Genomic DNA, 16,737 nt, shown 5'->3' with positions numbered 1-16,737 from the left:
AACTAGTGTGGCTCGCGGCATAGTATATACCTGTGTATTAAAGTAAAACAAAAGTAAGAGTGCATAAGTGGTGAGCGAGAGTCTATGCAAATGCTTAAAAAGGAATTAGGTACTTACTTATTCATTTATTAGGGTTCCGTAGTCAACTAGGAACCGTTATAGTTTCGCCATGTCCGTCCGTCTGTCTGTCTGTCCGAGGCTTTGCTCCGTGATAGTTAGTGCTAGAAAACTGGAATTTGGAATGTATATGTCGGCAACAGATCGTAAAATCGGGCATATCGAGATATTCCTAGGCATATCATGAAACGCCGCCATTTCATGATCTGCCTAGCGACCACTAGCCATATCGTGCAAACTTCAAGGTGTGATATTCCTAGGCAGATCATGAAACGCCGGCATTTCATGATCTGCCTAGCGACCACTAGCCATATCGTGCAAACTTCAACGTGTGATATTCCTAGGCAAATCATGAAATGCCGGCGTTTCATGATCTGACGATAGTCCACTAGCCATATCGTGCAAAGTTCAAGGGTTTCAAGTGGAAAGATAAATATCAATTATAAATTAGAATTATTTTGTATTAGGCGGCTATATTTTACGGTTTTACAACAAAACAAAATGCGAAATCAGCTAAATCACGTCTGATGCCGTAGATAACTACCTAACAGTTAAACTCGATCAGCTGATGCTTTTCCGCCATCTTGCCGCAAACCAAACTTACGACGAATGTGCGACGAATACATTGCTCCTATTGATCTGCCGCCTCTTTTATAAACCATATCGTGATATGCCTAGGTTAATCTTAGTCAGAACATGAAATGGCGGCTTTTCATGATATGCCTAGGAATATCTCGATATGCCCGATTTTACGATCTGCCGCCGACATATATATAAATCAACAAATCCGAGTCGTAAATAAAAATAAAAACAAATTTTTAGTGAACTCCCATACAAATTATTTTTTCACCTCAGCAGCACGAACAAGGGTACTTTGCTGCTCAAAAAGAGTGAGCAAAATCGCATTTTGCTCACTGAGACAAAATGACATTCAAGTGACCTATATATTCGAATGTCATTTCGTCATTTAGTTAATAAGGAATGTTTGCATGCTTCTTTAAGTAAAATGTACGCACTTAAAATTACCCACTGTCCAACTATGTTTACCACTACATTTTTGCAAATAAATATATCTTATCTTAAGAGTGGGGCCTAATACAAGTTCGAAATACTTGGATTCTATTCCCTCTGTCCCTTTCACGTCATTAGCAAAAAGAAAGAGACAAAAAAAGTTAAATGGTCATTCAACGGTATATTAACGGTTTATAATAGACCCCCGAAATAAGTCAGAACGCATCGTTCCAAAACACCTATGAGTATGAATTCGTAATAAATAATTAATAAAAAAAAGTTTCAAATTTTATTGAAACACTATATTTTACGTATTTTATTGTAAAATTAAAATAATAAACTTAAAAAAATACAAAGATTATAACGCAAAATAAATAATTCTATTTTTAACGATCTCTACTATAGCTGACAAATAATAGTATCTACAGTTCGGACTCTATCTTACAAAGTTTTTTTTTAACAAAAAAAGTTGTCGATTGAACTGTCAAATTATATTCGTTATTTCCATATTAATTACTGAAATTTATTTCGTTTTGTTTTTGTGTTTTATTGCGGTAATTAAACTTAATTGTTAGAATATCTTGAAAAGATGAGCGAAAAATTGATGAAGGAGGATTACATTTTTTCAGGTTGTATTTTTCCTCCCTAAATATGTTCTCACTGCTGAGATGAAAAGTCTTGTGTACTACACGAGATCAAAGTTATTTACATCTCGTGTGCTTTTGAGTCCCTTGCTACGCTCGAGATTCTAAACTAGATTCACTCGCTACGCTCGTGAATCTATTATAGAATCTTTCGCTTGCACGGGACTCAAAATAAGCACTCGAAGAAATATCAAACTTTGCTCTCTTGTTGTACAAATAACTATTTTTTGCTTATTAGTTTTTTTTTATACCACGACGGTGGCAAACAAGCATACGGCCCGCCTGATGGTAAGCAGTCACCGTAGCCTATGGACGCCTGCAACACCAGAGATATTACATGCGCGTTGCCGACCCTTTAAAAACCTGTACACTCCTTTTTTGAAGAACCCCATACTGTAGCCCCTCGGGAAAACCTCGGCAAGGAGCTCATTCCACAGCCGAAGCGTACGCGGGAGGAAATTCCTCTTAAACCGCACAGTACGCGACCATTTAGGTGCTAGGGTGTGAGGATGAACGCCCTGCCGATGGCGAGCGGTGCGGTGATAGAAAGCGGCCGTTGGCATCATGTCAAACAATTCTTCAGAGCACAAACCATTGTACAGGCGGTAGAACACACACAAGGAGGCAATTATTATAGTGTAGGATATCGGGGTGTCCAACAACCACCTTTGGATGAAGTGATTATTTTCGGAAATAATCGCTCCGAAAGAAAAAAAATATGTCCCCCCTCTAATTTTTGAACCATGGGTCCAAAAAATACGAAAAAAATCGTAACAAGAGCTTAACAAATACTTTCAATGAAAACTATAGCGAATATTGCAAAAAGTCTGTCTTACTGTTCTTAGTAAAAAGACGTATTATACAAAGCGCTGCGAAAGTATACCTACTCCCTTTTGCTTGTAATGTACTGATTATGGACATGATACTGATGATACTTACTATTAGCCCCCGTTTAGCCTATTTTGACAGAATGGTAACTACGGAACCCTACACTGAGCATGGCCTGACATCTTTATCTTTTAGTAGCCTGCCAAAAATGTATGCAGAAACCTATTAGACTTGTGTCAGGTAAGATGGAATTTCTACTTAAGTTTGAATATCTACTAAATAGAGCAGTCTTGTAAGTTTGTATGCTCGAGTAACTGAACACCGAAACAAATTAATATTAATACTATCTACATATACCCACGCTTATATAATTTTTAAAACTTTCTCTCGAACTAGTATGGAGTTGGATATTATTTAAAAGTTCGTTTAACGTTACCCGACCACAAAGTTACCGGAACTCAAATAAGTAACTTAACAGTTATATAGGTAGTAACAACACATACGTTTGTTTTTGCCGCAACTGAACCATAAGTCAAGGGTGAAGCGGTAACCAGCTTATAATGGTCCTATCAAGAGGCACTAATTCATTATGTTAACGAGACACTGCCTCCGACGTTGATGGATTACGCTTTTTTCTCCCTTGCATAAACGTAAGGACCGCAGAAATGCGTAAAAAATGGACCAATAACTGTATGCAAAACTGGAGCGTCTTCGTCATAAAATAATAGGTTATTGAAATTTTCCACCCAGCGGAGCGGGGCAGACGAAACTGCGTAAACAGCTTTTTCTCTAGTAAAATTAGTGTGAAGAATGCATACGATCTGATGGAAAGTTTCACGTTTCTATTGCAAATTGGACGTCATGCATGATTGAGTTTTAGACGTAAAGTTATGAACGGTTGAGCGAAGCATATCAAATAGGTAACTGGAGCAGACTAGTTTTCGCATTTTTGTGACTGTAGGTATTAGGTATGTTTATCCCATCAAAAACATAAATGTGAAATGAGAGCCAAGTTCAACACGAAGAATAGGTATGCGTCGTTGTCGACTTCGCCGGAAAAAGAATTGAGATCTATAGGTATGGGTGCCAAGTTCTAGTTTGCTTAGGATGTAATTAAAGTTCAGGATTTGACTAGGCTAGTTTTTACGTACACGCTATAATTATATTTGTCTATTTTATTTTTCTAAAATTTTGTTTGTTGTTATAAAAACTATAAACTGGCATAAAAAATTATTTTTTCTACAGAAATTATAAGTTTATTTATAATTCATTAATTCATCATAGTTGATTTCGAAACTAAAATTTATTTTTGCTATTACAAATTCGATCGGCGCTTAGTGTGTAGGTAAATAAAAACTGTTTTTTGGAAAATAATAGAAATCACTAAAAAAAACACTGTTTATTTATCTTAGTTTCGTAACCACACAATCGCCAAGCTGGATGCCAAATTTCAACTTGCTAGGTCATCTGGAAGTGGGTTAAGTTTTTGATGTTCGGTGAGTCAGTACGTGAGTAGATACTTAAGTCAGTGAGAAAAATCCCGATTTTTAGATGTATATGTCTAGGCTTTCCATCACAAAAGGGTCCTTATGCTTCAAGCGCAATAAGATCGTTTTCATCTAAAATTCCAACAGAAATTCTGGTAGAAAGGTCCTTATTGCACATGAAGCATAAGGACCCTTTTCTGATGGGAAGCCACATATATCTTAAAAACCGGTTGAGCTATATATATATTCATGAAATTTGGGGTTCTAGTTAGCCTTAAGGGTCTTAATAAATGAACCAAATTTCATATGTTTATGTTAGATTTTGAGTTACGTAGGGGTCAAAAGTGGCTCCAAATGGTTCGTGTAATATAACACACGGCCGCTGCGTCGCCAGTTCTCTTCTTTTGAACTTGGCTTGACACGCTGCCGCGTGCATGTCTAGACCAAGAATTCCTAGACAAGCGAACCCCGGGCTTTGAACAGCAGTTGAGTTGCAATCGGTTTAAACCCTAAGACCAGCCAGAAATTTTATTCCTAGATTACGTTATGATTGTGAAATGTCTATGCACCAAAGGAGACTAGAACGGAAAATAGGTATGGGGGCGTTCAAATATTACGTAATGCAATTGGGGGGAGGGGGGGTCTTGTAAAACGTTACGATGCGTTACAGTACAGGGGGGTTGGAACAAGGCCTAACGTAACATATTTTTTTTAATAAATATCATTGTAATCACTCCTATTTCCCGGAGGGGTAGGCTAAGACCACGATACCTCTTTCGCTTCCTTTACTTTCATGCTATAACATTCCTAATACACGGGCGCTCATTTCTTCAATTTTATGATTATGCTTTCCTAAACATAATTGTGACTTTTAGGTAAAAATGGTCACTTTGGTGTTACGTAACTTTTAGGTAGGGGGAGGGGGAGTACAGAAAAACGTTACAACGCGTTACACGGGGGGGAGGGGGGGTCAAAAATCTTCGAAAATTGCGTCACGTAAAATTTGAACGCCCCCTATCCTACGATACTACAATATTGGTACTGTGCGAAGCTACCCCGAGTGTGAGGTGCCTTACATGGACAAAATCTCGTCACAGAAACGAGAAAAATAGACTACTTACTTAGATGTAGAGCTATTGAGATATTTTTTGAATGAAAAACAATTACAATTTTAGAAATGTTATTTTTGTTAAGTAGATAAATAATTAACACATCAAATAATAACATCTAGTTTAATCTCTTTGTCTTTATGCTGCGCGGCGCAATGGGCCTCTACCAGCTTCCTTCCATGAAAAGTCCTGTGACAATAATTGCACTTATGGCGTCGCACACCTGTATGGACACTGGAGTGTACCTTCAACTGGTTTGAACTGGCAAAACTTTTGTCACAATGTTGGCATTTGAATGGCATTATACCCGTATGTTGCCTCATATGAATTTTTAACTGGCTTTTAGCTTTATACTTGGCTTCACAAATTTCACAGCTAAAGGGCCTTTCGTCACTATGCCAAAATAGGTGGTTCTTCAGGGTCACTTCTGATGGAAACCCTTTAGTACAAACTGGACAGCTATAAGGCTTTTCTTTATTGACGAATCTTAAGTGATTTTGTAAAGTAAAGTCGGATTTAAATGTCCTGTTACAGTGAGAACATTTGACCGGGGCGTGTTTGATGTGTCGATTTGATACGTGGCACTGAAAGAAACAATTTTATTTGATTTTTTTGGTTATTTTTTTATTTGAAACTTTCTAAGCGAGGTTTAGGTAGGTATCTAGAACTGAGAGTGAAGTTTAAATGACGCGTCATAATAAGCACATTTCGTAACATTAAATAGAACAAAAAGATGACGTAGAGAGACTAAGAAAGCTATACATTCCTTCCGGCGCCACGGAAGTCGAACATAAGATAAATACATGACGATATATCTTCTCGTATTCTATTTTAATAACTAGGTATCACTAGTATCGTTGAAATTTAAAATATGGGGTTAGAATACTATGAAGTATGAACTAACTACCTATGCACGACTGATGAAACGACTCTTGCCAAACTATACCTAACAAATGTTATCTGCTGCCGCACCATCTGCGTTAGCACGATTGCGTTCATTATGTCCGCTTCACAGTTGTGCATGAGCGGCTGCGTGGTGCCGCGAATCACGGGTCTTCCATTAAATCTCGCTTTAGCTGCATTTTAAAAAATGAAACGAAAGTGCTTTATTGCCACAAGAAAAAAATTACAAAACGTTATGCTACTTGTTGCCTGAAAGCTTCCACGCGCGATTCGCGACTTGAGTGTGGAGCGCGAACATAATCCTCGGAAAAATCTATACAACGTACCTTCAAGTTGAAGAGTCGCTTGAAACCACGGCCACAAGTTTCGCAAATGTATTTATTGAACTCTGCATGATCGATCATGTGGGCTTCGATTGCATTTCTATATAAAAATCTGGAATAGTATAACAAAATGGTTAAAATGGATACATAGTGTTATTAATCCTTATCGACCGGTGAGATGACATAAAGATGATAAAGAGGTTAGAATTCCTTTTAAAATGTTAATTCCTTACTTCTTTCCACATATGTCACATATGAATTTATCAACCCTGTGCCACCGGTCGTGGTCCCGCCAGCACTTGTACGTCTTGAAGGACTTTTTACACAGAGTGCAATCCAACCCTGGCTTTTTTAAATGTACTGTCCTGTAGTGATACTGAAGGACAGCAGATGAACGCATAGTAGCGTCACAGACATGACAAAACATTTTGGCCTTTAAATCTTTTGGTTGATGCGCATATCTGGAAAAAAAGAATGCTGCAAAGTTTTGGTTTCGCGCTATTAAAAGGCGAGATTTTTTTATAAGTACCTATTTGAAGATACGACACGCAAAATAATATAGCTGCCGAGCCAAAAAAAAAAACTTCGGCTCAGTATTTCGAAGAAAATGAAAAGTATCTTCAACGTACAGATTCCAAAAAATACTGACCTATGTGAAACCATACTCGCGAAATCTTTACCGGCAAAATCACAATTTCTGCAATTCATGTCATTGCTGATATCATGGCCGTCCAAATGCTGTTTCATTAGCTCCCGATCGGATGTAAATTCGCATAGACCTAAAAATATTAGAGCATAGGTATAATTTTTTCAGAAAATTAGTTGAGGTACAAGTAATTTTAAAAGTAGACATTGAATCGCTTATACTTGTCCGGTTACGATGGATATTCCAATGATGTTAAAACTGTTAATTGCTTATTATATAGGTACAAAGAGCGCCCCCAGATAAAATCTAGGCGGATAAGGTGTCACAGACTGTAGAAACGAGGCTGCGGGGCTTATGGAGATTATGAAAACAGGGCGCCCCAAACCGTATTCGGCTTCGTTTAAGACGGCTAAAAAATAGGGTGTTTTTTTTATGGAACACTTGATAGCGTTTTGGGACGTTAGTACTGTCATTTATTTTATGTTTCTAATTATGTCTTCAATGAGCTTTTAGTTTTAAGCTGTGTCCAAGTTTAAGTAAGGCTAAGTAAGCCGACGAATTTATTCATGTGTAAAGATTACTATTGCCTTTAATCTTTGCATTTAGTTTATTAATATAAGGCACCATACTAACTAGCAATTTTATTATTAATACAACACAACCCAATACAACTGGGGTATGCTCCATGAGAAGGCGGTGCTAACAAAGCTACGAGTATGAGCAGCAGTCCGTACATCAATGTCTAGCGGGTGAGGTGAAAAGCTGAAAAGCTCTCTGACCTCGCATAGGTGTTGCGGATCAAGAGGTCTCATTGCACTAGTTTATTGGAGGAGTCGACTACCCGTATTCGCAAAGCAATTTTATTATTTTGTCATTATTCTCAATATTAAAAGCTTCTCAAATGTGAACAACTTTGGGAACAAATCAAATTATGTTATTAAATATTTTGATTTGTGTTTTTAGGTAGTCACACTACTATATATAAATTATAAACTGTAATAGATGTCATATATTAAAGAAAAAGCCGCGCGTTAGCCGCTTTTGTCTCGTTAAAGAGGAAATTTTAACGAGACAAAAGAAATGCTACTTTAGTTTTTAAATAAAAAGTTTGACATTCCGTTGAAAACGAGTGTGCTATAAGCTGCACAAATGCATACCCACTTTATGAATGGAATTTATGCATAGCAGGTGTGCACTTTTGCAGCTAGGTGTACATTGTTATTGTTATGCACATTGACCGGCACGAGTCTGGGGCTGTAGATACCGATCACATCTGGTGAACTGGTTAACGTAACATATGATAGCTATCATCTCATAAAAAACCGGCCAAGTGCGAGTCGGACTCGCGCACGAAGGGTTCCGTACCATTACGCAAAAAACGAAAAAAAAAAATCGTTTTTAGTATTTGTTGTTACATTGGCGACAGAAGTACATCATCTGTGATAATCTGTCCATCTGTATGTCTGTCCCGTTTTTACCCTTTGGGTACGGAACCATAAAAACATCTGTCAAACGTATGATAGGTTAAATTTTATTGTAATAATTATCACGATTTTATGTAGTTTAAATGGCGTGCAATCACGATATAGTTTTGCAGAGTTGGACTAGATGGCGGTAGCTAAGTTACAATTAGTTTTTTTCTGACCTAACTAATTTTTATCAAGCAGATATGTCTACGAGCAATACTAAAAATGTTTATATTAAAGGATTTTTTTTAATTAATACACTGCTTCCGGCATGACTTCTCTGATGTGTATGTGTGAGAAGGGCGTTTGTTTTCTTTGTAAATAACATTTGCGTGTTGTTAGTTGTTACATGCGAATACATTTATTTTAATTACACACAAGATCTTACCGCAATATAACATTTCACTCCAAGTAACTGTTGTTTTATTTGTGTTTTCACAAGTTTTTAAATGATTCAGTAACCATTTTTTATTTTCTGTAAAACAAAAAGCATTGCTTTAAAGTTTTGAACTAAACCATGACTACTTATCTAATTTTATTAAAAAAAAACTTACTGTACTCCCTCCTGCAATTATCGCATTTCAATTTATTTTTGATATCTTTGGATTTTTTCTTTTTTATCACATTGAGGCCAATGTCTGATATAAAAGAATCAGTTCCCTCAAATATGCTTTCTTCCAATACTTCGACAGATTCTTCTTTAAGTGAATCAATGTCATCATGGTTTTTAATAGTATCAATTCCAGAGTAGTATGCATGTCCGTCTATATGTAAACTGTTACTTTCAACAATGTGAATTTCATGGTTTTCCACCTTTATGTTTATCTTGTTTACAGAACACTTCTGTAAAGAAAACAATTGGACATTAAATACTTGTTTTACAAGTAACAGGTTTATCAAAAAAATATTTTGAGCCAATTTTTTGAAACGATAGAGGAACCCCAGGTATATCCTAATAAACCTACATCTAAGTGGATGGTAAGATGATCAGAATCTACTGTTTAGAATTATGTACATATATATGAAATCTCCTAACATAAGCTGACGGTTAAGCATGGGGATAATGGCAAATATCTTCAAAAGAAGTTTAGGTCAAAAAATATTTCTTTGATACACACTTTTATTGCAGACTGTACTCCCACTCTTTTGCATGTCTGTCAAGTCAAGTATCTAAAGTTTTTTCTAAGAGTAAAATCAATGTGTAGGAGTTTTTCCTTTGAGGAATTTCTTTGGCAACCTTCAACTGCATCATCAGATGATTATGTCTGTGTTAGCATATCATTTCCTTGTAATCAGAATTACAGAAATATGCCAAAAACTTGATATCAGACACCAAAGTGGTTCTAAAATTAATTGTCAGAAATATAGTATATGAAAAACCCGTAAACTCAAGTAATACAATTGAAAGTATAATTCTGACAAATAATATGGAATATTTTTGCTTAATATTTTTATAAGGTCCCTTACAAATTCACAACATATCATTAAACAATAAAAACATATCATTAAACTCACCATTTCATCTGGCAGTAGCGAACACCAAAACTCTTCTGACTTATGGCACTGCTTTTTGAATTCTGCATAGAGCTTTATTAGATCTGCACACTTGCAACATAATAGTTGTGAGCCCCCTTCAACTGATACCTAAGATACAAAGAACATAAAGAATTATAAATCCAGACTCATTGGGTCAATTATAGATGTATATATATCACAGCCAAATAACACTAGACCTACTCATAGTGTTGTGTTCCTGCCGGTGAGTTAGGTTGCCAGAGCTCAACGAGGGTGCGGAGTGTTAGGGTTCGCAACACGCATGTAACTCCTCTGGAGTTGCAAGGGTACATAGTCTACAGAGACTGCTTAATAATCAGGCGGGCCGTATGTTTGTTTGCCACCGACGTAGTATAAAAATACTGGGCACATAGATTTGCTTTTTGCTTTAACGTTTGAATAGTATAAGGGTAAATAACGATTCGTAGCCGGAAAGACAAATGGTCCAAAGATATCACTGTCTGGTACCCCCGTGATGGGAAAAGGAGAAAAGGAAGACAAAAGAAAAGATGGGAGGACGAAATTAGAGGAATAGCTGGACCATTATGGAGAAGGAAAGCCATGAACAGGGAGTTATGGCAAATTCTAGGGGAGGCCTTTGCCAAAGGGCAGACTGACAATGAAAACGTCCCGGATGTCAGAAACACAAATTAGAATAAGTGAAATATATATATAAAGATGTTTTTTTATTGTTAAAAATAAGTCAGTAATAAAGGCTTTATTTATTTATTTATTTATTTATAAATAAATTGTACCTACCTAATATGCCATGCCTATAAAATTATGCCATATCAGACTACTGTTGTGTAATTCTAAAATTTTAAAATCGTGTTTACTATTTACAATAATATGAACTGAATTAAATAGTACAAAGTGATTTTCAAATATGTTAGAGTAATTTGAGCTAATGTCCGATGTCCAATAGTATCAGTTTCAAGAAGAGTAAATCGACAAGATTAGTAAATATGTAATGAATAAGCTAACACTCTTTATGTAAGTATATCATTTATTTCAATGAAGAGTCACATTTGTTATTATGAATTAGGAATTGCTTCATATTGATATATAGATTACATTTTAGTAGATATTAATTTAGCTTCTATCTGGGGTATATAGATAATATATTGTGCTATACTTCGTACTGGACATAATAAATACACAGTGGACGTCTCATAGCATTTTGGGGGTAGCTCAGTTGAGGTAGAGCACATAACCTCTTACAGCAAAATATGCTAGACCCATCCGGTATCCTATGATACTTAAATATCCAGGTCCTTTAAAGGCCGGCTTTAAAATGCATGCAAATATAATGGAAGCATGTACTTCTAGGAATGATAAAAGTGTAGAACGGTAGGCTTGAGACTTCTGACTGGTAATCTATTCATGTTGTATTTTTTCTTCAAGTCGGCCGCATAAACATAAAATCAACAAGAACATATAACCTAACGATTGATTCTACTTCCTTGAATTTTAAGCGATAAGTAGTGACTTACCGATATATCGACGCAGAATTGATATAATTCTTTCCAAGCACCGCCTTCACCACTCAGTTGAACATAATTTGTGCTTTTTGTATCAAGACATGCACGACAGGCCTCTATAAGCTCAAGTTGGGGTTGGTCAGGTAAGGACATTTTAATTATAATAAATAAATAAGGACAAAGTTCGGAGGATAAATATACAACAAATTTTCATCAATTCGCTGAACTTCACTTTTCACTTTATTTTTTGTGAACTAAGAACGTTCGAATATGTCGTGAGTGGTGCAATTTTCGAAATACGCTACGAGGTACAAACCAAAACTATTGTATTACCTTCTCAATTATTATTTTCCTTAAGTTTTATGTTTTAATTCAATATCAGAAAAGAATTTTGCCGTCAATGTAATTGATTAAATTTAAAAATTCAATGTTTCCCGTATTTTCATTTGATTATGCTTTGAAATCTGAACGCTCTTCTGTCAATGTCAAGCGAGAGGTTCCTTTTTTGTAACAGGCCACATACACGAGCGCTTTTTCAACGCGCGTTAAAAAAGCGCTTGAATCCGCCCGCACGCTAAATTCGATTTAAAGACCAAGGCTTAAAGTTGAAAATGCATCAACCCTTAATAAAAAGCGCTACCGCCATCGTTCTGAGGTGTGAATAAATACGTCATGTTTTACAAATACACCGTCTAGTCGTAGTAGTCGTCGTACTTACCACTAGACGGGTGGTAGACGGTTGTCACACTGGATGCGATTCGCACTTTTGCACGTCGCTCAGATCAGATGTTTAAGCGAGACAATTCTATGCGCGTATTACATAGACCTAGCATTACATAGACCAGCTATACGCGTGCGCCCGTAAGGGATAGACATAGATGACGTCATAAACGTGGGGATACCATATTGGTAAAAATTACCCCAATATTTGATATCACGTTGGGGCGATTACCCTGAAGGCAAAGTTAGCTTGTTTGACGGTATTAAAAAATTGTTAAATAAAATGTCAATGGGCCGTTCTTTTTAGGCGTATGAACAATGAAATACCTCCTATAATTCGCGCAGGTGGTACAAAACTAAACATGTTTAGTAAATAAAACGTAAAATAAAATGTATTATGGGTTTTAATTTAAAGAAATCACAAATCGCAATCACACCAATTAATGTACACCACATTTAATCTTCACAACATTTGTTCATTTATTTTTTGGAATTAGAAGTACGAAAAAACTTCGAGGTCAAAATTACCCATAAAATTATGATATTTTCATCTGGTATCCCTAACATGATTGTTATGCAGCTAAATTAAGAAGAAGTTTAAAAATGGCTGACCTCAGACTCCTACCTACCTACGTAATTTGGGCGGATAATTTTACAAATAATGTTTTGTTAATTTGCGTAAATAATTGTGATATTTTTATTGAAATCGTTTGATTCTACATTGCTTTGAGTGTAACGTAATTTTACGATGTTATTCTCACATATTGCGTTAAGAGGAAGGTGTAAAATACCGTACTTACGTGTGAAAGGTATGATCTCATATTTTTGCTCAGAGCGGCTATTACAGCCGATTACATAACAATTCACCAGTATTTTATCAAAGTTCAAGCATTCAAAACGCTAACCATCACTATATTTCATAAGAGAAAGCACAATTTCATACAAAACAACGATAATTAAACAAGCAACGAACAAACATGACATGTCACGTACTTATTTGTTTGCCACAACCTCGGTTGTGGCAGCGGTGGAAAAGTGAAACTATGACAAGGACAAACAATAACAGCGCTTTCTCTGTTACTCCTACTGAAAGATACATAAGACTATCCCGTTCGGTCATTTTCCCCCACCCCTCATGACCGATCCAGTTATACTAGATTCATGGCGTATTATAGCGACATCCCGCTCGCACAACGGAGCGACGTGCAAATTGTATCCAGTGTGATAACTGCAGTACGCTAGTCTATTAGTACCTTTATATTATAAGTTGCTTGCGCACGGTGTACATAAATTAATTTGTCAAAGGACTGTCTCATTTCAAACATAGACAGAGAGAATCATACTATCTTCGTCTTACACTAGTACTAGCACCCAAAAGAAAAGGATGAGTATAGTTTTTTTTGTTCTTATTTACTGACAATTTGGTCTGACCAACTATAGCAAGTTAATCAAATCGTGTGGGAGCTCCATTCCAACACACTAATTAATACCAGTACCCAAGTTTTTTTTTTTTTCAATAAATATATAGTTGGTCAAGCAAATGTTGTCAGTAGAAAAAGGCGCGAAATTCAAATTTTCTATGGGACGATATCCCTTCGCGCCTACATTTTTTAAATTTGCCGCCTTTTTTTACTGACAAGATTTGCTTGACCAACTATAGTTGTTCAGCAAGTAAGTATATATATAGGCACATTATTCATTTGTTTAATAATAGTTTTATAAATAACAGTTGATTTCCGCAATACCGCAGTAGGTATAGTAATCGACCAAATAGAAAATGTTATTGCCCCATCATACCTATCTACTGCTCAGGAATGTTTATATACATATGTAAGTACATATTTTGAAATCCTTCGCTTCGCTTTGGTTACTTTTCAGCGCAGCCGAGTCGGGCATGCTGCCGTATACCGGTATACGGCAGACCCGGCAGTATCCAATGAGGATTTCCTCCACCTCTGACAAAAAAAAGTTCAGTAACAGAATATGTTATTAAGTAATTATACTTAGTTACTTCGTAGAGGGCCCTCCACACTCATGCGCAAATCACGGCGTGAAGCCGTGAACGCGAGTGTGGAGTCAATTTCGCAGATCTGCGACGCCGCTCCACACTCGCGTTCACGGCTTCGCGCCGTGATTCGTGCACGAGTGTCGAGGGCCCTTAAGACATGGTAGAGATATCTGTATCTCACTTCTACGTATTGCCGCGTCCCTGTCGTCAGTTAATGAATAAGCAATGTGTGTGAAGCGCAGAATACGTAATACGCAGTATCTTCTTAGTAGTTTGTGCGCAAAATGCAGAGCCGACATACATTTTATTACAAAATTATTTTGAAACAAAAGCTCGACGCGACAAAACATTCTTTTAAGTGAGCGCTGCCAAGTGGAGTGTAAACAGAATCTTCAGGTGTACTTGTAACTGTGTCGGATGCGAGATGCGAGCCTCACCTGTAGACGTGGCACGTGGCACGTTCCTGCCAGACGCGTAGGCTACGTGTCGTGAATTAATACGAACTTCTTTGAATTCACTCATTATTTTTCCTTTGTCCCGTTGAAAATTATGCCAATAATAAGTATACCTTTTTCTCCATATGCTCGGAAATGTTCACCTTACTGTAGCAAAAAACTATTTTCAAAAAGAAAGCTGTCGCGCCAAGCGCCAAGCGCGCTGTAAGTTGGTAAGTGGTATGTATCAACCAGGTTCTACTTTGTCATGTGGCAACACTGACAGATAGAATGACAGTTCTCATGGCGGGGAAAAGCACGATGGCGCCATTAGAGAAAAAATGAAGGTACGTGCATGAGGTGTTGGACGGCGCTGGATGTACTGAGTCGGTACACGGTGCGCCTTCACGCTGTAACGAGAGCCTGCCCAGGTGAGTGTTTATACACTTATTTATGCGTAGTTTCACTAAGGTGCAGTCCAATCTCGACATTGGACTGGGAAGCCCGGGGCTTCCCTGAGTGTGTACCGGAAGCACACAGGCAGGCATGTAGTACGGTCGATTATGAGCTGGAGTATAAGGGCCGGATCTAGGGGGCAGGCATATGGAGGATCCCGTGGGGGCACCGCCCCTACGTCCAGGTGGTGTGCAGGACACCAGGGTACTAGACGGTAGTACCTAGTCTGGAGGCGAACCGATCGTACGGGAGAGTCACTCTGGATAGGCCAGTAGACTGCACTCATATAGGTACAGACGTGCGATGCCAACTCGGAAGTAAATGTACTTGTACATGTAACAGTGTGGTCGTAGGTGACCCCTTCTCCTACTCTCATGTAGCATGGTGTTATGTGTATTCATGATGATATATTTTGTTGCCCAGAGCAATCTATACCCAATTGGATTCAGGCACGTGTATTATGCATGGCTGGGTATAGATGGCGCGACAGAAGCTCTTAAATATGGACAAACTAAAATAAATAAAAAATACATCAACTGTGATATACGGACAGACAGACAGACAGCCATAACAAAACTACAAGGGAACCCTAAAACCGCCAAGATAATAATGCCACCTTTTTGGTCAAACAGCATCAAAACCGGGTCTTAAATTCAACGACTAAAAATCAGTATAGGGTAGTGGGACCAAAAGATGACCGAACCCCAGAAGATGAACATTTGGCTTTAAAATCGAAATAATTAAATCCTGACGTTACCTTACGTGCTTAGTAGTATATTTTACTAGAACTGTAACTCTTCCCCGAGGCTAACATTTCAGATTTAAGACAATAAATCTACGTATGCGGTCGTGAGTGGTCGCCGCGTACATTCTTCCCGCCAAAAACATAGTTTGTAAGGAAATCTTATTAAGATATCCGCTTCAAATTCTTCAAAACACAAGCCTTTAGTTGCGTATAATATAGAATAGGGATGATGACATATGTTGAATTTTATAACAAAATCTAGTAACAGATAGCAAATGAGCAATTTATCACAATAATATAGTTATTAAAATAATGTATGGAAGTACTACAAAAATACAGGACTTGAAAGTTTCAAAATTTAAGTAATTTTTCAACTTCCAAAAAGGAAAAAGTAAGGGTACCATCTGTTTCCTTACATTTTATCCAAAAAAATATTGTATCGCAACTATACACATAAGCGCAATATTTCACCGACAAAATCGCAATTTTCTTATTTTGTCCATACATTCAAAATGGGCTCTCAGTGAACTTGACGTCACGTTCACTTATCGTTTTGCTAGAAGCGTTTCGTGAGTGAAGTACGACTGTCGGGCTTTGACTAACATTTCTGGCTTTTGTATTGCTTCAATGCAATGGGTCCCATATAGACATTTGATCCTAAAAATAAACCTGATCGATTGATACCATTAATAAAAATTTGTCTTCTAGCCTATAATACATATATTGATATGATTTTGCTTCGTATACATTCTAGACTAGACTACAGACTATTCATTATAGACTATTTTTTCTACAGTTACATTTA

The 16,737-nt window shown here is 37.1% G+C and overlaps 1 protein-coding gene across 1 annotated transcript; it reads right to left on the bottom strand.

The window, feature by feature from the left end:
• Positions 1-5,247: 5,247 nt before the first annotated feature.
• LOC134743703 (zinc finger protein 888-like) lies at positions 5,248-11,808 on the bottom strand. The gene is made up of 8 exons (XM_063677308.1): positions 11,582-11,808; positions 10,050-10,178; positions 9,089-9,377; positions 8,923-9,009; positions 7,072-7,201; positions 6,656-6,883; positions 6,426-6,534; positions 5,248-5,780 (listed from the first exon to the last, which is right to left on the bottom strand). Exons 1-8 carry the CDS (start codon positions 11,720-11,722, stop codon positions 5,301-5,303), a joined length of 1,593 nt encoding a protein of 530 aa, XP_063533378.1. The 5' UTR covers positions 11,723-11,808; the 3' UTR covers positions 5,248-5,300.
• Between the last annotated feature and the right edge of the window lie 4,929 nt (positions 11,809-16,737).

This window comes from Cydia strobilella, chromosome 1 (assembly GCF_947568885.1).
Source record: "Cydia strobilella chromosome 1, ilCydStro3.1, whole genome shotgun sequence".
NCBI lineage: Eukaryota > Metazoa > Arthropoda > Insecta > Lepidoptera > Tortricidae > Cydia > Cydia strobilella.
Note: the sequence above shows the minus strand (reverse complement) of the source record. Positions and strands in the feature narration are given on the sequence as shown.

What these genes read in the sequence shown, in the direction of transcription:
- LOC134743703 (XM_063677308.1), bottom strand. Translation starts at nt 11,722, where the DNA reads ATGTCCTTACCTGACCAACCCCAACTTGAGCTTATAGAGGCCTGTCGT. An exon ending in AATTCTGCGTCGATATATCG is followed by an intron (nt 10,179 to 11,581) that starts GTAAGTCACTAC and finishes TTTGTATCTTAG; the next exon opens with GTATCAGTTGAAGGGGGCTC. An exon ending in TAATTGCAGGAGGGAGTACA is followed by an intron (nt 9,010 to 9,088) that starts GTAAGTTTTTTT and finishes TTTGTTTTACAG; the next exon opens with AAAATAAAAAATGGTTACTG.